Source organism: Bos mutus, chromosome 5 (genome assembly GCF_027580195.1).
Source record: "Bos mutus isolate GX-2022 chromosome 5, NWIPB_WYAK_1.1, whole genome shotgun sequence".
Taxonomy (NCBI): domain Eukaryota; kingdom Metazoa; phylum Chordata; class Mammalia; order Artiodactyla; family Bovidae; genus Bos; species Bos mutus.
Window position 1 is genome coordinate 5,647,617 of NC_091621.1, and position 23,975 is coordinate 5,671,591.

Sequence of the window (23,975 nt, forward strand, 5' to 3'; positions counted from 1 at the left end):
ACTTGGCAACATGTACCAAAAATCTAAATAATCATATTCTTTGCCCTTTTCCGCTTCAAGGAATTTGTCTTTCAAAAACAGCACATGTATACCTGTGATGGATTCATTTTGATATTTGGCAAAACTAATACAATTATGTAAAGTTTAAAAATAAAATAAAATAAAAAAAAAAAAAAACAGTCCCTAACACTGAGATAAATATGCAAGGATGTTATCTGTAGCACTACTGGTAGCACAGAGAAATCAGAGGCTACTGAAAAACTATTTCTCAGTAGGACGTTAGAGGAGTTACAGTATGCATCTTTACTATCAACTCTGCAGAAGAATGAGGTAGATCTATAGGTGCTGATGTGATAAGCACATTGCAAAACAGTATGTTTAGTATTAGTCCATTTTTGTTAAGGGAAAAAGCAGTATTTGTAATGCACAAATACATGTTTATCACACAGACATCTGGAAGACGTCACATGACACTGTTAATAGCAACTGCCCCCAGAAAATGGAATTGGGAGAAAACAGAAATGAAGGAGAACATTTAGTTTAAATGTTAAACAATACATTGTTCAAATGTTTCAAAATGAGCACGTTCTGCTTTTGCATTATTTTAAAACGAAGAAAAGTAATACCTGGTTACATTCATCATTTACTTTTTCCTTACACTTTCACTTACAGAGAATGCAAAGGGTAAGAAATTATAAGAGAAAATACAGAAAACTGGAAGCCAAACCAGGGAGTTATGTGAAAAATAAAAAAGAAAACAAAATCGCTAACAGAGTAACTCATAATGAATTTCAGCATAAACACTTGCTATATAGGCAAACGCTGAAGATATTGAAGGTTTGGTTCAAGACCCTGCAACAAGGCAAATACTGCAATAAAGTGAGTCACGTTAATTTATGGTTTCCCAGTGTAATACAAGAGTTACGTTTTCACTGTACTTAGTCTATTAAGTATTCAATAGCATTACATATAAAAAAAATAATGCACATGCCTTAATTTAAAAATACTTTGCTGCTAAAAAAAGGTAACCATCATCTGAAAACGCAGGTTTGCCACAAACCTTCAATTTGTTAAAAAATACAGCACCTGCGAAGCTCAATGAAGTAAAGCACAGCAATGTAAGGTATGTCAATATATTCAATAGGTGAATCAAACCACCTTTTCAAAAGAACATGTAAAATACCTTATGATCATTTTGGTCCTTGATTTCCCTGAAAAACCGAATGTCTTTAATCAATCTGGATTTGATATGTTCATCATACATAAATTGGCTAAATATATAGAACTTCTTTTTCAAAAACTGGTAGGTGAAATTGACCTATAAAATTAAAATTGGAAAAATTAAATATAAAAATTAATTTCAAATCAGTACTACTAAATAAAATAATCCATTTATAAAGTCTAATTCATTTTGGACATGAAATACTTAAATGAAGTTTTTATTGCCAAAGTTTACAGAACTTTTCTAAAAGCTCCTCTTAAATATTTTTATGACACACAAAAAAAATTAAAAAATGGAAAAAATATTCACATAATAATATGACTAAGAGCTATAGTGAGAATCATAAACCAGATTTGCCAACACGCTGGGTTTTATGTCATAAACCACACTCAGGAGATTACCAAGCTACATGAATGAACTGATACTAAAGTAAAAAACATGGAGCTCTCTGACCTTTCCTAAAGGAAGATAGTAAACATTCAATTATTTACCCATAAATATTTTGAGCACCTCTTATGTGCAAAACAATGTACCTGCTCTCATGCTAGACACTGCCCTTGTCATCATCAAGTGTATTCTAGTGGGAGTGACAGGGACTTTAAGACAAGTATACGTTAAATAAACTAGGAAATCTCGACTGCAATAACCTGTAAAATGACAAGTGGAGGTGTTTTGAGGATGGATTAAAAGGCCCTGATCTAGACTTAGAAAACACTGAAAAAGTAGGGTTTAAGCTACGATTAAAGTCAAAACAAGATTAATTCTGACCCACAGATGAAAGCCTTGCATTAACTTCCATCGCCACCACCTTCAAATATTACCAATTATTTTGGCATATATATGTCCATGTTAACTAACAGTCTTCATCACCCAGTTATAGAAGTGGGTGCTTTCTCAGAACTTTTCTTGCAGCTTTAAACACTGCTTTTTCTTGATCTTCTCAGTTGTAGTAGCTCTTAGAAGATTATTACACATCTTAATAGTAGGTAAATCTGCCAGTCTCTGATCTTATTTTTTCTGTGCTCAGCTCATCATCACCAGACATCAGGAATTTACATTTATTAGTGTGGTTAACTGATTAACAGCTGTTTCTCCCGCCAGAGTACAATGACTACGAGAGCAAGAAATGTCTGGTTTTCTCATCTCAGCACCCGGCACAGTGCCTGAGACACATAAAATACAGGCATAATTACATCTGTTACATGAATGGTTGATAGATGAGGTCAAAGAAGAGTTTGATCCTGAAAGGTTCAGAAATCTCTATGCAGATGACTCCTGACTTGAAATCTCAAACTCCATCCATGTCTCATTTTTCTACTGGTAACCACTAACAAAGAGCTCCAACCATGTTACTTATCAGCTCAAATACATCTTCTCCACTACACTAAAAATGGTCCTTTGCAACCTTCCAGTCATGTAACTTTTCCTCATTCTCTTACTCCCAAATATGCCTAATAATATTGTACTATTTAAACATTCACATTATTCTTTCCTTAAGGAGAAACCGTGACCTGAAAAGCAGGTAAATTTAAAGATTTCTCTTTTTCCAACAGAGGAAAAACAACATATAAGCTCAAATGATTCAGTCTCTCACATGACTGCCCATATTTAGGAAGATTTGAGATATTTTTAGCAAATTGCTATTTTTAAGGGTATCAAATAACTAGTAAGTACCCTCCCCCAAAAAAGAGCATGCAAGTGTTAAGTGTTAGTGGCTCAGTTGTGTCTGACTCTTTGCGACCCTATGGACCGTAGCCCTCCAGGCTTCTCTGTCCATGGAATTCTCCAGGTAAGAATACTGGAGTGGGTTGCCATTTCCTTCTCAGGGGATCTTCCCAATCCAGGGATCAAACCTGGGTCTTCTGCATTACAGGTAGATTCTTTGCCTGGTGGCAGAGCCACCAGGGACTGATATTAAATAAACTATCGATGATTTGCTTTCAAAAGCAACTTTTCAGAGACTATCAGACAATCTACATAGATATATATATTTATGCTGATGTCTTCAAATCTCCAATGTTATTTATAATGACCTTGTGATGCTAAGACATTCTAAAGTGCCTTTTGAATCACAAAGCTTCCATTTCCATCTTACACAACTTCAGTGCCAAATACTTCAATTACAACAGAAAAATGGAAATTCAGGTACTATATGAACAGGTAATAATGTGTATTTATCAGAATATTCAATGAAAAAACTATCTTAAACTTCCAAATTAAACAGCATCAAACATCTGTACAACACCCCCTCCCAGAAGGTTCTTACTGTTGTATTCATGATTCCTGTGCCATGTGTTCGAATTGAATTAGCAATATGCCGAATATTAATAGTGTTCAAATGTTTGTTATTACTTGTTCGTTCAATAAAAATCTGTAATAAAACAAACACAATCCATAGCAAACACTGGTCAGTTAATCTAAGAATTTTAGAACTCTATTTTATTAGAGATAATTGGAAAGTCATTCAAGAAGATAATATAGTCAAAGCAAAGAAATAAACAAGATCTCTAAACAATCATTGTTTCCTTTATTTTACTAACTTTCACTGCTAAGAATCAATTCTTTGCCCCTCAGCCTTTCCTACTATACACCTACCCACAATAAAAAAATTTTTATTTACTCACTTGATTGTTGAGATTATAGAGGTATCGAGATACAAATATATGAATGTTTCTCATGATTTCCAAGACATCCAGGCCCTACAAAACAATTCACATATAAGTTCTATTATCATTAGTTTAAAATAATCAAACTTATCAATATAGTAACTTACTGCTTACATTAAGTCACCCAATATTTTAAAATTATTTTAAAGAACTACAGAAAACATACAACCAAAGATCAGACTAGGCTTCTGACACACACAAACAGGACTAACTGCTTGGGGAAATCTGACTGTTACACCTTTTGTGTAGATAGGAAAAGTTAAAACTTCAAAGATTCATGACTCACATCATTTCCCTACCACTTCTGAGAATATTTGTCTTCCCAAGGATTTTTTTCTATATTCTTTAGAAAGTAAATTAACAGCCAGATTCTAAAAGGAAGCCAGAATATGTGGTAATCTCTAAAGTATATACTATTTTTCAGGCACTGTGCAAGGTTCTTTACATGGAATTCTCAAAAAGATATTATTCTTCTAAATTCCACAGCTGATCATCCTTTGTTTTTTTCAGTCTTTTATCTTTACTGAGGCTTTCAATGGCTAAGTTAAAGATCTCTCTTGGTAAATGACACACTGCACTTGAAAATATGTGGACTACTTTCAAGTACCTTTTGATATTGATTTCTAACATAATTCCACAGTGATAAGAGAACAGACATTGTATGACTTCAGTTACCTTTAGACCGTGAAATTTTTACATCTTGTTTTATGTCCCTGGATATGTTCCAGTGTCTCCTGGTTTATAGTCTATGGGAACTTAAATAGAATTTCTATCCTACTATTGTGTGAAAATTGTATAAATCTTAATTATGTTGAATTGATTCATAGTGTTTTTCAGGTCTACTATATCCTTCTACTTTTCTATTCATTTTATTAATTTTTGAGAGTCTGATAAGGAAACTCCAACTAAAAATCTTCATTTATCTACTTAAAAAAATAATTGTATAGTGGACTATATGTAACTTTGTACTATATTTTCTAAGTCACCTATAAATGTGTTACTATACTTTCATAATTTAAAAAATTTTAAAAAGGAGGAAAAAAATAAATTCCACAGCTGAAGAAAATGAAACTAAGAGAGTTCTGCAAAATCAAAGAGCTAGGAAGAGGCAGAACCTAGGGATTTTAGAAAGTCTAATTCCAAATCTTTATGCTTCTTTTAATTATACTAGACCACCTTGAATATAAGGACTTCTCAGATGACTCAGTGGTAAAGAATCCTCCCGTCAATGCAGGAGATGCAGGTTTGATTCCAGGGTCAGGAAGATCCCCTGGAGAATGAAATTGCAACCCACTCCAGTATTCTTGCCTGGAAAATTCCATGGACAGGGGAGCCTGGTGGGCTATAGCCCATGGGTTCGTAAAGTGTAGGACACGACTGGGCGGCTGAGCTCACCCATATGTACCTTTAATATACAAGTTACCTAATAAGAATCCTTCATTCTTCAGTGATTACTCTAATATCTAATGAATGGTATCATGTAAACTATTCCATAGCTTTTCTAATTGGGGCTCAAAGTAATACCAAAACACCACTTTGATTAAGTTTTTATTATAGATTTTCTCACATTTTAATCTAAAATTTTATTTACTCATTATTTTTCTTCCACTAGGCTACAGGTACATGAGCTAAGACCGTTTCTATTTATTTTTGTATCCCTAAACACACTGAGGGCTTCACAGGAGACTCAGTGGTAAAGAATCTGACTGCAAAGCAGTCAATGGGTTCAATCCCTGGGTCAGGAAGACCCTGGAGAATGAAATGGCATCCCTCTCCAGCAACACCATGTAGTGTCTAGCGAATTTTTGATAAATATTAATTTTTTAAATAAGTGAATGAAAGGATATACAAACTGATTCTGGAACTGGCCCGTATATATGCAGTGAGACAAATGAAAAATTATGATCTTCAAATTTTTGAACTGAATTAATGGATTTTAGTAAATATTACATCTGGATTATCTTAGAAAGAATTACATACAAATTAACTGAAAACAAATCTTTGCACTCCTGAGATACAACCATATTGTAAATTAGCTTACTGAATTAATAAAGCTAAATATTTTGCACTCAAATTTAAAAACAAATACAACTTTATAAATTTAAAACCATTTTTTTAAGATATTGAAGCACATATATTATATCTAGTTTAAAATTCTTAACCGTGACCTTGACTAAACTTGTAAAATTTCAGCAAAAGTCACCTCACTATCCTACATTTGTTTCTGAAAAGCTGTACATAAATTTATGTATGTACCAAAATTTCAACAAAAGGTGAAGTATAAACATTTGGAAGCATGTGATAAATTCTTTCATAAAGCAAATCAGCACTAATTTTTTATTCTTCTCAACTGTGAGGTTTTTATATACAGCAAATATTTTCACTTTCAACTTTGAAATATAAACACATACTAAATAAAATTTTTTTAAAAATTGTCTTAGAGAAATACTATTAAGCTACCATTAGACTATACTAAGAACACTTTATACTATACCTGTTCCAAAGTCTGACTAGGAAGATGGGCCTCTGTCATAACCAATCCGTAACGCTGAGTAGCTAAATTTCTCATTTCACTGTAAGTAGCCCAATCATGAAGAGCTACTGTCGTTAGATTGTAGAAAGTCTTGTCTAGGTAGTGAGTTACATAAGCTTCAAAACAAACAAAAAAATCAAAACTTTTTTTGCTTCATGATAACAGTAGGAAAGGAAGAAAAATGACACTAAAAACAACTTGTTTTTGAACATTAAATTTCTTCCCTTAAAATAAGGTGCTAGGAATGGGACTTCCCCGGTGGTGCAATGGATAAGAATTTGCCGGCCAACACAGAGGACATGGGTTCAATCTGTGGTCGGAAGGTTTCACACACCACGGAGCAACTACACCCGAGCACCACAACTAATGCGGCTGTGCTCTAGAGCCCACAGGCCGCACCTGCCGTGTGCACGCGAGCCCGCGCTTCACAAGAGAAGCCCCCAAACGAGCAGCCCGCGCACAACAATGAGAAGTCCCCACCTGCTGCAGTTAGAGAAGGCCCGCACACGGCAACGAGGACCCAGTGCAACCAAAAACAATACTGAAAAATGAATTAATTAGAAAGAAAAGACTGAGAGCTAAAAAGTGTTCTTTAAATAATACAATAAGCTGCCAGGAAAACAAAAATGAAGAAACAAAAAGGAATTCAAGAATAAATGGACTAATACAAGGAAAGATTTTTCTCAAGGTTTCGTTTTTGTTATCTGTTCTTTAACAGAGCAAACACATATAGAATATGACCCTAAGAAGAAAACCAGAACACTCACCTCGAATGTCAATGAAACGATTGAAAAACCGAATTGGATTCAGAGAGAAAAAAAGGGCCAGGTCTTTCATGCCAACTTTGAAAGGGTTTCTGTCATCCAGCTTTAAATGAGTATGCACAGAAAGCCGCAGGTCCTTCTCTATTTCTTTGCACAACTTGTCCAGCAAATGCTATTCAGAAAAGAATTGATATCTTAAATTTTCAAAATGATATTCCAACTGTATGATACTTCTAGATGTCCATGTTCTCAATGTGAAGAGCTTTATACTCAATACAATGATGAAAAAATCTGTCAAACTGTCAACCTAAATATTCCCTGGTAAAATATTGTTTCACTGGGAAAGTGAAATTATTTTGCTATCCATTTTACATCAATGACTATTTTTTTAACCAGGAAGCAGTCAGATGAGTTCTAATGAGTTCATTAGTATTTTAAGTATAATACCCTTGCAAAGAAAATCAAAAGCTAATGTCTGGTAGTTTCACCACAAGGAACATGAATATACAACATGGAGCATAAAATTTATATAAACTAGAACAAAGGAAGAAAGATCCTGAGAACATGCAAGAGAAAAATTTTTAAATGCTTCCATATAAAATTATTAAAAAAACACAAAACTCACTGACTTAACAGCAATGAAATTAATCATCTTCTCTGGTGTAACATGGGGTTCTAAATACTGACCAAGACATGTACCTTATTTTCTAAATATGAATATTCAGCATGATAAATTATATTAAAAATCTCACATTTTTATCAAACCTGAGAAGGTGTATATTGTAAAATTCACTCATTTTTAATTCCTCCCTCCATATAAAAACACTGCTGGCTGAAAATACAGTTTTAAAGATAGCAGTGTTTACAACACACACTTCATTAGAACAAGGAGAGATGCATTTAAATTGTTACACAAGAAACAGGGTTTACGTTTAAATATAAAAGATTTCAGTCATTAGCTCTCAAAATGAAATTCAACATTGATGGTCGTCTTAACTATATTACCATGAGCAGCAGACAATATTCAAAGCAATTTTGCATTTGCAGTCTTCTAATGAATAAGACTTTAAATTCAAATATACTACTTATATAAAAGGAAAAGGAAAAAAGTAAAAGTAAAAAAAAGGAAAAGGAAAAGGAAAAAAAATCCAAATTCCTAATCTGGATTTCTATACAAAAAATTAGGAATTAAAGACCAATTTAGCACAATAGTGACAGTTCCTTTGTTCTAGACAGTGATTTGTAAGTAAGAATCATAAATTTGTGCAAGTCTGCTTCAACCCAAAAAGTTTTTCCAAACACTGCATTCCAAACACATCTTAAGCTTTTCAATCTCAAATGTTACCTCATTTAAAATTTCCATAATTTCCTTGTCATAGCAATCCAGAAGTACTTCATAGGACTCCAAATGCCTTGCATGCATCATGGCAGGCACACAGTCACGTAAAGCACTGAACATGTACTAAAGAAGAAAACCAGAACGTACATGAATCTAGAGAAATTACATCTCTGAATTATATTACGGAAGTTACCTATCTTAAAAGACAAAGCTTCAATCTGAAGGCTGTTTTTCTACACATGACTACCTTACTGTGGAAAATTCTGAAAGAGATGGGAATACCAGACCACCTGACCTGCCTCTTGAGAAATTTGTATGCAGGTCAGGAAGCAACAGTTAGAACTGGATATGGAACAACAGACTGGTTCCAAATAGGAAAAGGAGTTCGTCAAGGCTGTATATTGTCACCCTGCTTATTTAACTTATATACAGAGTACATCATGAGAAACGCTGGACTGGAAGAAGCACAAGCTGGAATCAAGATTGCGGGGAGAAATATCAATCACCTCAGATATGCAGATGACACCACCCTCATGGCAGAAAGTGAAGAGGAACTAAAAAGCCTCTTGATGAAAGTGAAAGTGGAGAGTGAAAAAGTTGGCTTAAAGCTGAACATTCAGAAAACGAAGATCATGGCATCCAGTCCCACCACTTCATGGGAAATAGATGGGGAAACAGTGGAAACAGTGTCAGACTTTATTTTTCTGGGCTCCAAAATCACCACAGATGGTGACTGCAGCCATGAAATTAAAAGACGCTTACTCCTTGGAAGGAAAGTTATTACCAACCTAGATAGCATATTCAAAAGCAGAGACATTACTTTGCCAACAAAGGTTCGTCTAGTCAAAGCTATGGTTTTTCCTGTGGTCATGTATGGATGTGAGAGTTGGACTGTGAAGAAGGCTGAGCGCCGAAGAATTGATGCTTTTGAACTGTGGTGTTGGAGAAGACTCTTGAGAGTCCCTTGGACTGCAAGGAGATCCAACCAGTCCATTCTGAAGGAGATCAGCCCTGGGATTTCTTTGGAAGGAATCATGCTAAAGCTGAAACTCCAGTACTTTGGCCACCTCATGCGAAGAGTTGACTCACTGGAAAAGACTCACTGCTGGGAGGGATTGGGGGCAGGAGGAGAAGGCGACGACAGAGGATGAGATGGCTGGATGGCATCACTGACTCGATGGACGTGAGTGTGGGTGAACTCCGGGAGTTGGTGATGGATAGGGAGGCCTGGCGTGCTGCAATTCATGGGGTCGCAAAGAGTTGGACACGACTGAGCGACTGATCTGATCTGATCTGACCTTACTTTCCTAAGAGTTGAATTTTATTCTCTAAAGCATATGCTAATACAAAAAAAAAAAAAAATCACATTAACTAATCCTTTTTATCTTAAGCATTCAAATACTTCATTTCCATAAGGAAGTGGAAAGATCTGAATACCCTGCTGACAAATAAGTCAATTATTTTGACACAAACTAAACCCAGTGAAATGAGAATGATTAGGAATATGTTAAGAGTTTAGTATATATTCAAATTAATTCATTTGTATTAATATAAAATTTATATGCAGAGCACTGTTAAAAAACAGCACCAGTTTTTAAATGGTTTATTAAATGATCTATTTTAAAATTAATTAAAATGGTTTGCACCGTATATTAAAAAAATGAATAAATAATGTTCTTTACATTATTCTTTTACTTACATGCAGTCTGGCTGCATCAACAGCATTTTCATATACGTCATCTAAATAAATTGGGAAGACAGCTCGATGCCAGTACAGAAAACAACAGTCACACTGTGTCTGGACTCTACAATGTAAAGTAGTAATTAATGGTACCAAAAGTGAAGTCACCCTCCAAAATAATGAAAAGAATGACATTATATACTGTAAAGGTAAGAGCTGTCTATTCCTATCTGTATTCCCTATATCACTTAACCCAAAATTAGCATAGAAAAGTCACAAAATATGTATTTTTCAAATAATGGTAACAAAACAGTCCAATATGTGACACTGCTAGAATTTTATAAACGCATTTTAGTTTTAAAGCATACTTAAAAAATATAACTTTAAGATAGTTTAAATTTTCAGTACTATTTGATACGACTAGTCCTACAAGCCCTGTACCACATGCACCATTTTACCTGTCTCAAAGTTGAAAAGGAGACCTTTCAAGAAACTGTGACCAAAAGAGCAACAACAGAAACCGGTGGCACTCAACCTATTCATTATCTTTGCCAAGTGACTATTTCACGCTTTATAAAAGGGCAACAACTTGATCATAAATAGAGTGAAGAAAAGTTCCGTATTTCTTCCATGGATAGAAAGTGAAATGCCACTAACTACAAAAATCTGAGCTTCTCAGAATAACAAAAACATTATGCTATAAATACGAGCACTAAATAAAAATTGTGCTGTAATCTTAGTTCCACTGGAAATCAAAATTCAGAAAATCCATTTTCTCTTCTAAGAAACTCAATGCTTATTTGATAAAAAGAAAACAATAAAGCCACAGGAGTTATACAAATAAGCCTTCCAAAAATGAATCCATCTTAGTGACTGTCTAACCAACGATGTAACTCAAATTCTGTCCCAAATAAAATTATGGAAGACTATGTGAGATGGCTCTAAGTCTCTCACAAGTAGATGAAGCTTTGTTACAAAGCAGCAACTCTGAGTCCATTAGAGATACCCATCACAATAAGCACAATAGTTCCAGAGTCTGCCAGATGCTCTAAGGGCTAGATCACATTTTCAAGTGAGTTCTTCCAAAAGCTACATCCTTACTACAGAAGACAAGTAAAAGAAATACAAACCCTTGTCAGTTTCATTCTAGTCATGCCACAGAAATTATAAGCAGGAACCAAAGGTCTACCTAGATTATATTCCTTCTACTGCTAGCCTATGTAAAAAAAAAAAAAAAAAAAAAGCCCTGATGTTTCCATCACCCGTATCTTTCATTACCATTACATATCCCTACTTACCTTTCTCGGAGTTCACTGATAAGATCCAGTTTCTTCATGACTACTTGAAGTGGAAAGAGCTCTTCATCTTTAAATGTTTTCTATTAGGGAGGGGAAAAGCGCAGAGAAGTCGCACTTGAAGGACAGGTTTCTTAAGTCAGTAAAAAGGGAAGTGTGAAAGCTCAGGTCTCATTTTCACTCTGTAAGCAACAGCAATACACTTACCATCTGTGTGCCCACACTCAGTGCCAAAGAAACAATAAGTCGTCGCTGCTTTGTGCTTGGTCCATTTAGAGTGTTTTCAGCCAAAACTAGAGCAGAGAGCACATCAAGACGCTGTTCACTATATTTTTTGTCAGAAATTACTCTTTTCTTAAAGATAAAAGGAAACAGGACATACCAGCTTTAAATTTGAGGCAGTAACAAAAGACTCATGAGGAAAAATTTTTCAGTTATCTTTTCCATGATTCAACTTAACAGCACTTAAGACATACTTTCCCTATTCACTTCTTTTGATAATGTCAGATGCTTTATTTCTATAACATTCTTGCTGAGCACCATCAGGAACAGCAAATTACTAGGTGTACCTCAAAATTACCAAATCAATTTAACAAGGAACTAATTTAAGAAAGATACAACATTATTTTAATAATGCACAGTATGTCTTTTTTAGGAGAACTGTGTTAATGCTGGAAATTCAGGCTAAAGATAATCCTCATCACTCTCAGTAAAATCATGGAATACCTTGGAGATTATAACCAAGAATATTGTGGATAAACAGGCTTAACTAGAAAACACAAAACAACAGAAGGGCAAACTAGAAAGATAATATAATTATGCTTTTATACCTTGGCCACAGAAATAGAATTAAGAGCCTGATGCTGAAGATGCTGTGTTATATGTGAGACTGAATCAGCCACAACCATGCTTCTCCTGTAGAACATATGCTCTATAGCCTAAAAAGAATCAGAAGTGATTCTGTGAGAATCAACTTAAAACTTAAAATATTTAGGCACAATTCTAGAATATCTTTATGACTTTGGGCCTGGTAAGAAAGTTATAAATGAGATGAAAAAAGCACTACTATAATGGGTAAGACTGGTCAATTCAACTGTATTAAAATTACAAATTTGTTTATCAAAAGCCACTATAAAGAAAATTAAAAGATAAACCAACGTATGAGAAAATACCTGCCACACACAAGGGATAAGTACTCAGAATATGTAGACACCAAATGAATCAAGCACTTTTTTAAAAAGGCAAACAATTCAACAAATACCTGAACAAAAGACATAAAAATATTTTTCACAAAAGAAACAGTTAATAATATTTGAAAAGATACTATCATTAATCATCAGGGAAATGTTAAATATAAAGTCGTCTATAAACACTAATTCACAAGTACACATGCACACACACACACATACACACAAAAGATTGATAATACCAATGTTGGCCAGGCAGGGAACAACAGAAATCTAATATACTGACGGAGGTATGTAAACTGATGTTAACTACTTTGAAAAATAATCTGGCATCATCTTAAAAGCTGAGTATATACATAGCATAAAACCCAGCAATCCACTCATAGGTTTATAACACCTCATAAAAACTTTTGCACAATTACACCAAGAAACATAAATTAATACAAGAATGGCAACATGATTTAAAATAGCAAAAACTGGAAACTATCCAAAAGTCCAACCCTAGGAAGACTACACAGTAATGAAAATTAATGAACTACAGCTACTCACTCCAACATGTTAAGACCAAATAAAAAATTCTGAGTAAAAAGAAACCAAGCCAAAGAATACATGAGACATCACTCCATTAATACAAACTTCAAAAACATTTATAACTAAACAATGAGTGGTTGATAAGTTCAGTCATATGCCACCAACTAAAAAGAAACAAGGGAATCATGAAGCTCAGGACAGCGGGTCCTCCAAGAGGGTAGATTAAGATGCAGTCCAGGAAGGACAAGAGAGGGGGCTTTAAAAACACTGGTAACATTCGCTTTCCTAAATGGGGTAATAGGTTTTTAAGTGTTTATTATTTTTAAATTATGCTTACATATTAAATATAAGATATACATGCATTTATACATATATATACTTCTGTATTTGCATTTCATTAAAAATAAATATAACTAATAATACCTTAAAGGAAAAAACGGCTAAAAATCTAAAGACAAGATCTCCAAACTATATTTCCTAAGCATATCTAAAGCCACTATTAACAGAAATTCCCTAGCAAATCTTTAGCTCAGGTTTTACAAAAAGCTACAAGTAGGCTCTCCCACCTATGAGTTTTATTTCTTTACTTAACAGTATGCTAAGAAACATTTTACCACATTTTCAAAAGCATTCAAATCCCAAGATTACAACACTTCCTCTATATTATAAAACAAACAGCCTCATGCTGACTGGCCTCATATGCATTTTAATACTATAACATTTTATGTGTAGTTTTTAAAACTCATGTAACACACTTAGAACTTCCATGAGTAAAACTACTAATATTTTGACTAATCTTTTCATTTTCCTTCTTTTCTTTTGGACTACATGTTAACTTTTAATAAAGTTTAAGTATATTGGCCATTCACAGAAAATTATGCAAGAAATTTCTGTCACTGGTTAGTTCCTTTATCTAAGAGACAAAAACACATTCCCATAATTTTTTATACTCATAATCAAGAAGTCAAACCTTACCCCCAAAAATCCTACTTTATGCTTGGATCATTTCTCAATTATAATGGCAAGGTAAAACAATCCAAAACTTACCTTGAGAAGTTCAACAAGCCTGCATAATGCTTTAACTGATGTTTTGGTCATTGGCTTTTGCATGGACATGTAGAGATTCATTGTGGTTTTAATAATGGTACTAATACTATATGCATATAAAAAGCCCTATAAAAAACCAACATAAAACATCAATTAAAATCACAATAAAAGGTTTCATTCTTCAAGATTTCATTCTCTATGTGATAATAATTCTTCAACTCACCAATATCTAGTGTTTCTAAAGTGCATTTAAGATTCTGAAATACTCTTTACATGCAGTATTATACATGGTGGTGAAGTTTCAAAGCACCCCTTTAAAGTTATGCAACCTATCACACACTAGAAGGTTAGTCCTCTTGACATTACAGTATATAACTGCAATTAAAGAATATTTCCATTAAAAAAAACAAAACTTTCAGAGAAACGACTGGGATGTCAGGACGGTATCTATTCATCCTTATGTTACCTGCCAGACAAGAGGATTAAAGACTCCTATTTGCTGCAGCTTAAGACAAAGGCTGAGGGCTCTAAGGAAGTAGGAAGTGAAAAATGAGGAGAAAGAGAGCTGCTCTCTGACCAGTACAGACGTTCAACAGCACTCCTCAGTTCCAAACCGATCTCCCCTTTCTTTCTCACCCAGACCAACCCCTACCATCCATCTACTACCATGTCCTCTGCTTGTGTTGCCGCTAATCGACTTTCTCTCCTTCCAGCCCCAAGAATAGGGTCTCTCTTACCCTTCTACTTATAAAGGAAGCCACAAGTCCTGTGAGGATTAAAAAAAATTTAGTGCTAATAAACCCAAGGAAACAGTATAGAATACAAAATAAGAAAAAGGCTATTACTTCTCAAACATATTTTCATTTAGATCCAAAAAGAACACACAGAAACAGAATAATGCAGATTCTTTGGGTTCATAAAGAAGGACCAAAAAGAGACACATGTACAGTTTAGAGATGAACCTAAACTATATTATTGTGAATATATCCAAGGTGCCAGGGCAGCAGCTATATGCCAGTGATTCTCAACCTTTCTCACCAGCTCCACCCTGAGTAACAGTGGCTGACTAAAGGAATGACACAATGCAGGGAGGGGGAATTTTCTGTGAACCAATAGCAGCTCTATGGTAAGGAGATGCGCCACAATTAAAAGGACCAAGAAATGAGAGTAGGCAGCTTCCTAAGAGGTGACAATAAGATCAGCGCTTGGGGTATACACGCAGGAAAGAGTCGCAAGTCTTACCTTGTCAGCTACAGGGCTATTACACCAGACCCTGAACCTACTGCAGCACTGGGAAAAGTTAAAAAGCAGAGACAAGGAAAAGGAAAGTGTAACTCTAAGGCAGGCAGAAAGAGGTTTTTTGGGGGGAGAGGTGGGAGGGGACACAGAGGTCACAAGCTACCATCACCTCATTCCCAAACTAATTAATGGTCATTAGTTTGTGAAGGATACACATGAAGGATGAATGAATTTTAAACATCTAAATGGGGTGGGGGAAGGTCTGGGGTCTGTTTCTGTAAATGGCAGAATAGATAAGTTGGACCAACCTTCCTGTAGAAAACCAGAAAATCTGGACAAAACATTTTTTTTTAACTCTTGGAAGGTATCAAAGAGCTATCAAGAAAATAAGAAACCACAAGGCCATGATAGGGAGAAGACAGAAACCCAGAGAAATGAGCTCAGCATCTGAGGCTGCTTTCCCATAGAGGCATCTGCCCATTCCAAAAGAGGATAACAAAGACAGAAGCCAGACATAATCTTTCAGGATCCCTGAGGATAAAAATAAGAGCTCATGGCCTATCAAGGAGAGGATGGAGTCCTGCTAAATCAACCAGGCTCTGAGTTGGGATTCTTAAAAACTACCTGCTAAAAAGTAAGGGTGAACTAGAAAAAAACAGCCATCATACAGTTTAGGTCCCGATTTACGATGATCTAAACCCATGACGGGGCTGAGGTAATCTCAGTTACTAGTTGTCCTAGACTAATGCGTATTGGAAGCAAATATTAAATCCTCTCTGGAGGAAGAAAAACAATACCCAGATCTTCAAATTATGTCTATAGTTTTATATACAATTTGTGTTATTACAAATCACCAGGCATACAAAGAGATAACATATATTCAAAAAACAAACAACAAAAAATAGATAATAGAAATAACTAGCAATTATTGGACATGGGCTTCAAAGTAATTACAGTAAGTATGCAGACGGAAATAGAACACAAAATTATTTCAGAAAATTGGAAACTATAAAAAAGAAACAAACTGAAAAGTAATTAAAATTAAGAACTAAGAAAAAAATTTTTAAAGTCAGTAGATGGGTTTAGTAGTAGGTTAGATGAAGAAATAATTAAAACAGATAATTGAACAGGAACAATACTTAAGGAGTTGATGACTGAGAATTTTCCACAAATTCCAAAAGCTTTACAAATCCCAAGTACCAAAAACACATAGAAAACCTCATGTAGGTACATCAAAAAATATTGCTTAAAAACCAAAAAGTATATTTTATAAGCAATCCAACAAAGACATATATTGAAAAAAACAGCAAAACTGACAGCTGCCTTCTCAACAAAAACAAAGGAAGCCAGAAAACAAAAAATTAAATTTTAACAGGTATTCCACAAGTAGAAAGATGAGGGGATTCAAGAAGGATAAAAAGCAACTGAACAGGTAAATATATGGGTAAATCTAAATGAATACTACTAAAAACAACAGCAACAATGCCTTACATGGTTTAAAATATACATAGAATCAAAATACACTACAGCAGCAAAGGTGAGAAGGGGTAAATAGAATTAAAAGGGCTTAAGAGCCTTATACTGTCTGAAAGTGAATTACTCGTTTATATTGGAGTTGAATGTTCAATAATGCATCTTAAAATCTCTACAGTAACCACTAAAAGAACAGTAAAATACTGAATGAAAGTAACAGAAGGAAAAATAAAATAAATAAAAATAATTCAAAAGAGAGCAAGAAAAGAATATAAACAAATAGAAAGCATTAATCAGGTGCTAATTAAATATGAGTATCAGTATTGACATACATAAGAGTTTCACTGGGGAGAAATACATGTTGCTTAAACATGACCAAGATGATCACGATGGTGTTATCACTCATCTAGAGCCAGACATCCTGGAATGTGAAGTCAAGTGGGCCTTAGAAAGCATCACTATGAAAAAAGCTAGTGGAGGTGATGGAATTCCAGTTGAGCTATTTCAAATTCTGAAAGATGATGCTGTGAAAGTGCTGCACTCAATATGCCAGCAAATTTGGAAAACTCAGCAGTGGCCACAGGACTGGAAAAGGTCAGTTTTCATTCTGATCCCAAAGAAAGGCAATGCCAAAGAATGCTCAAACTACCGCACAATTGCACTCATCTCACACGCTAGTAAAGTAATGCTCAAAATTCTCCAAGCCAGGCTTCAGCAATACGTGAACCGTAGACTTCCAGATGTTCAAGCTGGTTTTAGAAAAGGCAGAGGAACCAGAGATCAAATTGCCAACATCCGCTGATCATCGAAAAAGCAACAGAGTTCCAGAAAAACATCTCTTTCTGCTTTATTGACTATGCCAAAGCCTTTGACTGTGTGGATCACAAGAAACTGTGGAAAATTCTGAAAGAGATGGGAATACCAGAGCACTTGACCTGCCTCTTGAGAAACCTATATGCAGGTCAGGAAGCCAACAGTTAGAAATGGACATGAAACAACAGACTGGTTCCAAATAGGAAAAGGAGTACGTCAAGGCTATATATTGTCACCCTGCTTATTTAACTTATATGCAGAGGATATCATGAGAAACGCTGGGCTGGAAAAAGCTCAAGCTGAAATCAAGATTGCCAGGAGAAATATCAATAACCTCAGATATGCAGATGACACCACCCTTATGGCAGAAAGTGAAGAGGAACTAGAAAGCCTCTTGATGAAAGTGAAAGAGGAGAGTGAAAAAGTTGGCTTAAAGCTCAACATTCAGAAAACTAAGACCATGGCATCTGGTCCCATCACTTCATGGGAAAAAAGATGGAGAAACAGTGGAAACAGTGTCAGACTTTATTTTTGGGGGCTCCAAAATCACTGCAGATGGTGACTGCAGCCATGAAACTAAAAGACACTTACTCCTTGGCAGGAAAGTTATGACCAACCTAGATAGCATATTCAAAAACAGAGACATTACTTTGCCAACAAAGGTCCATCTAGTCAAGGCTATGGCTTTTCCAGTGGTCGTGTATGGATGTGAAAGTTGGACTGTGAAGAAAGCTGAGCGCCGAAGAGTTGATGCTTTTGAACTGTGGTGTTGGAGAAGACTCCTCAGAGTCCCTTGGACTGCAAGGACATCCAACCAGTCCATTCTAAAGGAGATCAGTCCTGGGTGTTCTTTGGAAGGACTGATGCTAAAGCTGAAACTCCAGTACTTTGGCCACCTCTTGTGAAGAGCTGACTCACTGGAAAACTCTGATGCTGGGAGGGATTGGGGACAGGAGGAGAAGGGGACGACAGAGGATGAGATGGCTGGATGGCATCACCGACTTGATGGACAGGAGTTTGGGTGAACTCCGGGAATTGGTGATGGACAGGGAGGCCAGGTGTACTGCAATTCATGCGGTCGCAAAGAGTTGGACACAACTGAGAGACTGAACTGAACTGAACTGAAAGGAGACACACATTAAATAAAGGAGCCAAACAGGTTGAAAATAAAAGGATAGTAACAGATGGACCTTGCAGACAGACCTAATTAAAAGAAAACTGGTACAGCTTTGTTACTATCACACAAAAGAGACCTATGACAAAAAGCATTACCAGATATGATAAAAGGTTTGACTCACCACTAAGCTATAACAATTCTAAATGTTATGTGCCTATTTAGTCTCAAAACACATAAAATGAAAGTTGACGAAGCTACAAAGGATAAATAAGACAAATCTATAACACAGTGGGAGATTCCAACCCAATTATCTCAGTAACTGACAGAATATTCAGACAAAATAATTAAATATGATCCTACTTGATATATATAAAATACAATGACCAAAAAAAAGCAAACTATGTTCTTTTTAAGTGTACATGAAATGTTTGCCAAAGTTGTCCATAGCCCGATCCACAATGCAAATCTGAACAAACTTCAATACTGAAAATATTTTCATACTGGGAGAAATCAATAATAAAATGGTAACTAGGAAATCCTCATACTTTTGGAAATGAAGAATTCTATTTCAAAACAGTCAAAAGAGCAAAGGAGAAATCACAATGATTTTTTTTTAAGTATTTTGAAGTAAAGAATAATACAGATACAACACATCAAAACTTACGGGATGCAGCTAAGAAGTCAGGACTTGGAAGGAATGTAGATTTGAATATATTAGATGCATATATTAAAAGCATGTATTAGAAAATCTAAACAAGTCACACAGACTCAAACTTACATAACCAAATCAATTTCAGTTTTAAACACAAAAACATATCCTACCCTTCACAGTTCTTTCACAGTGTACCTTCTGCATACTGGATTAACAAATAAATGATCCAAACATTCTAAGAAAGAAGATGCAACTACCTGTATAAAAACATTACATCTACTGGTGAGGTCTTCGGCAAATTTATCCATTCTCTGCTCTTTAGATAAAATAGATTCCATTTTCATCATCCATGAACTCACAAAGACGTAGTAAGACTGTACATCTCTAACAAAGGAAAATATTGAGGTTATTCAGCACAGGAAAGAAAATTTACTTCCATTTCTTCTTCTGGCTACAATAAAATATTTCCTGGCAGCAGTCAATTCATCTTTCAGATTTTTTTTTCCAGATTTTCGAAATATACATGTTATACATACACACATAATTTACTTAAGCAACAAATATTCACTGAATGTCTATACAGGCCAGGCACTGTTTTTCAGTACTAAAAACAAAAAACAGCAGTAAACAAAACAGACAAAAATCTCTGCTCCCATGAAGCTTACATTCTAGAAAGAAGAGCTGTGCAATAAAGCAATCAGTAACTGAACTCTGAGATGTCAGATATGTGCTACGGAAAAAATACAGCAGGGAAAAGTGACTGGGGCAGCAAGTACAATTTTAAACACAGTGATCAAAGTAGCCTTATTGAAAAAGTGATTGTGAGCCAAGATTTGAAGGAGACAAATAAGTAATCCATGCAAATATTCAACAGATGAGAATTTTAGGAAAGTAAACAACAAATGCAATCATCTCAAAACAGAAGAGTGTGCGCCATGCTCAAGTACTAAAAGAAGTCAGGATGACTGAAGAGCAGAGAGGATGGGTGAGAACAGAAAAGGAGATCAGAGATACACAGGGGTGAGTGGGTTGGAGGAACAGGTAAAGTGGAGAGTAGAAAGGGATTTGTATAAGGCCTGGTAAGGACTTCAGTGGAAAGCCTCTGAAGTTGCTCAGTCGTGTGCAACTCTTTGCAATCCCATGGACTGTAACTTACCAGACTCCTCCATCCATGGAATTTTCCAGGCAAGAGTACTGGAGTGGGTTGCCATTTCCTTCTCCAGGGGATCTTCCTGACCCAGGGATCGAACCTGAGTCTCCCACATTGCAGGCAGATGCTTTACCTTCTGAGCCACCAGGGAAGCCCCCCTTTAGACTCAACCTTGTTGGTACCAGGGATCGGTGTTACGGAAGATGATCTTCCCACAACCTGGGGGAGCTGGGGTGAATGGTTATGGGATGATGCAAGCACAGTGCATTTATTGTGCACTTTATTTCTATTACTATATCAGCTCCACCTCAGGTCATCAAGGCATTAGATCCTGAAGGTTGGGGATACCTGCGAGCGGATTTGAGCAGACTGACCTACTCTAACTCTGAGGAGGATCAGAATCACTTTGGTTGGCATACTGAAAATAAACTATATAGGGGACAATGGCAAAAGCAGGAAAACCACTTAGGAAGTTCCTGTGATAATGCAGAGGAAAGGAGATGACAGCCAGAACCAGAATGAAGTATTTAGAATCTGAAAATTAAAGCTAACATTTACTGAATGCTTACTAAATATCCAATCACTGTTAAAAGCACTTTACACAAATTAACTCATTCCATCCTCACATTAACCTTGTGAGGTAACCAACATATTATGATCTCCATTTTACAGAACAGGAAATTGACAAACAGGGAAATTAAGTAATGGGCCCAACATCATACTAGTACTCAGCTGAGCCAGGACTTAAGCCCAAATCTAGGAAACTGTCCCAACCTCGAAAAGCTGAATCAGTAATAAAATTCTAAGCAGGTTGCTTATTAACACTACATCACTCTATCAAAGCATATCAAATCACTCAAGATGAGAACTTTCAGGGGCACAACTATTTAAGGTATACTCTTTTATTTTAAAAACAATAAATTAATTTCAATTGATTCTATGTGTTTTAAGGAGGTGAAACCTCACCATCAAATCTGAGAAAAATTATTTCTGCTGAGCCAGGATTCCATTAAACAAACACCACCAACAGTTGCACTCTGCCTCAAATGGTGCTAAAATTTATTATTTGACTTGTGGATAATTTGATTTAAAAGTCTGGAACACAGATAAAGGGCCAAATCCCAGGGCAACGCCTCCACTTTGAGGAGGAGAATGTGATCAGGACTCAAGCAGGACTCCTCTCTCCCGGGCTTTACTTCAGTGTTGTGAATTTGAGGTTTCTTTGGCAGTTATGACAATGAAAAAGACACTGCCCCCTTCAGCTCAAAGGAGCTCTGCAATGACTGTGTAGGTATATTTTTGAAACAAAAGAATTTAGAAACATTAAAATGTTATCTTATGGGGGGAGGGAATCCTTGAAAATCAACTTATTTTTCACTTAAGAAGACTCAGTTCCTACAGCACCTTGGACTGACAGTCCTCTGTGTTCTGCCTGTCAGCTCTGGTGTAAGGTCATTACTCCTCAGGGCAGCTTACACAACTCTGCTGCAAAGGCTCAGAGCAGGCTGGGCACGGGTCTGCCTGGCCTCTCTGACATGTACCTAGCTGTGTGCCCTGGCAACATTCATTTCTCTAAGTCTCATTTTCCTTACCTGAAAATGGGATGAAAATAGTACTTTATAGTAGTGTTAAGGGCTTGCGCTCTACAGGTAAACTCCCAGCTCCGCCACATTAGTTGTTTAAATTTGAGTAACGTCACTCTCTCTGTATCTCAATTTTCTCACTTATAAAATGGCCATAACAACAGAATCTACCTCACAGGATTTTCTGATGATTAAAAAAGATGACACATATGAAGTTCCTGGAATATACTGGCTTATTGAAAGCACAGGGTAAATATTAGTTGTGATTTTACAATTTCCCATATGGGAAGATTGTTACAGGGTTTATGTAAGACTGTGTTTAAATCCTTTAGCAGAAGGCCTACTGCTGCTGCTGCTGCTAAGTCGCTTCAGTCGTATCTGACTCTGTGCGACCCCATAGACGGCAGCTCACCAGGCTCCCCTGTCCCTGGGATTCTCCAGGCAAGAATACTGGAGTGGGTTGCCTAGAACAAGCTTAAAAATGTTGGCAATTACTATTAATATCTGCCATGTTCATCTTTTGGTTCTGACTGAACTTCTGAAGACACAGGAATTAAATCTGTTCCCTATTCAATCTGAACGCCCTCCAAATATTTAAAGAAAATACATCATTCTTCAGATTTCTCTTTTAAAGGTCAAACCATATAGAGACTTTTCCACCGAGTCTTCAAAGGTCATGGTTCTCAGATCTAACATCCTGATCGGCTTCATCCACGGATGCTGCACTCTGTGGCCCTCTTAAAATGTGGCACCACCAAACACTAATTATGTGACCCGTAAAAATTCAATGCAACTATCAATTCCCCTAGCCTAGACATGGCAACTCATTTCCAAAATTTGGGTATAATTATTAATGTAATCTAAATATAAACTGACATTTTTATCAATTGTATTGCATTGTTAAAGAACGTTAAGCCTCCGATAACAAAAATATCCGAATCTTTTTTAAGATTACTGCTAATAAATCTGATTCCTGTCTCTCCATCCTACTGAATTCATCTCCGTAATATAACCCCAAACTTATGTCTTCATCTCTCAACTCTGTCTTAGCATGTATTGGAGAGCCCTGAAATCTCTGCCCTGAGTAGTCCTGCCTGAATTGAGTTGCTATCACTCTCCATGACTTTAATCACAGGACCTGACTTGGGAGTACTAAAAGATGCTTTAGGGGATCTCATACATTCCAAACATACTCCTCCTTTCCCACTGTACGGGAGTGATGCAACTTCCCCCTCAACAGTGAAGATCAACACAAAGTGGGTAGTTTTCCATAGTATCATATAACTACGTTACAGATTAAAAACCGTGATCGGTACCAGGCCAGTGGCAAAGCCCCATGACACCTCACTTAAAATCTTCATCTAGGTCAACATAAAATTTTAGCACTATACTCCAGGGAGAATGCAATATACTCCAGTGAGTAAACTTAACTGTTGAGCCAGATGATGAGAACATGTGAGTTCATTATACCGTTTTCTCTATTTTGTGCATATTTCAAATTTTACATAGGAAAAGAAGCTAAAAGATGTAAATATTAGAAGAAACTAGGAGTTAAAGTATTCTTTTAGGGAACAGGACTAAGGTATAGGGGGCAATTCAGCAGAGGACAATTATTTTTCCCTTTGAACCTTTAGTACTTTTTAACTTCTTAAATACAGGCATACATTACTTTCATAAAAATAA

At 35.9% G+C, this 23,975-nt stretch overlaps 1 protein-coding gene across 2 annotated transcripts in view; it reads right to left on the minus strand.

Moving 5' to 3' along the window:
- WASHC4 (WASH complex subunit 4) overlaps positions 1-23,975 on the minus strand; it is a 62,330-nt gene that overhangs the window by 21,240 nt on the left and 17,115 nt on the right. For both annotated transcript variants that reach the window (XM_005899065.3, XM_070370227.1), the window contains exons 14-25: positions 19,817-19,943; positions 14,266-14,391; positions 12,331-12,438; positions 11,708-11,854; positions 11,504-11,583; positions 10,224-10,329; positions 8,531-8,647; positions 7,189-7,357; positions 6,383-6,537; positions 3,847-3,921; positions 3,489-3,593; positions 1,184-1,318 (exon numbers count right to left, since the gene is read on the minus strand). In XM_005899065.3, the coding sequence (XP_005899127.1) occupies positions 1,184-1,318; positions 3,489-3,593; positions 3,847-3,921; positions 6,383-6,537; positions 7,189-7,357; positions 8,531-8,647; positions 10,224-10,329; positions 11,504-11,583; positions 11,708-11,854; positions 12,331-12,438; positions 14,266-14,391; positions 19,817-19,943 (1,450 nt within the window). The remainder of the gene's footprint in view (positions 1-1,183; positions 1,319-3,488; positions 3,594-3,846; positions 3,922-6,382; positions 6,538-7,188; positions 7,358-8,530; positions 8,648-10,223; positions 10,330-11,503; positions 11,584-11,707; positions 11,855-12,330; positions 12,439-14,265; positions 14,392-19,816; positions 19,944-23,975) is intronic.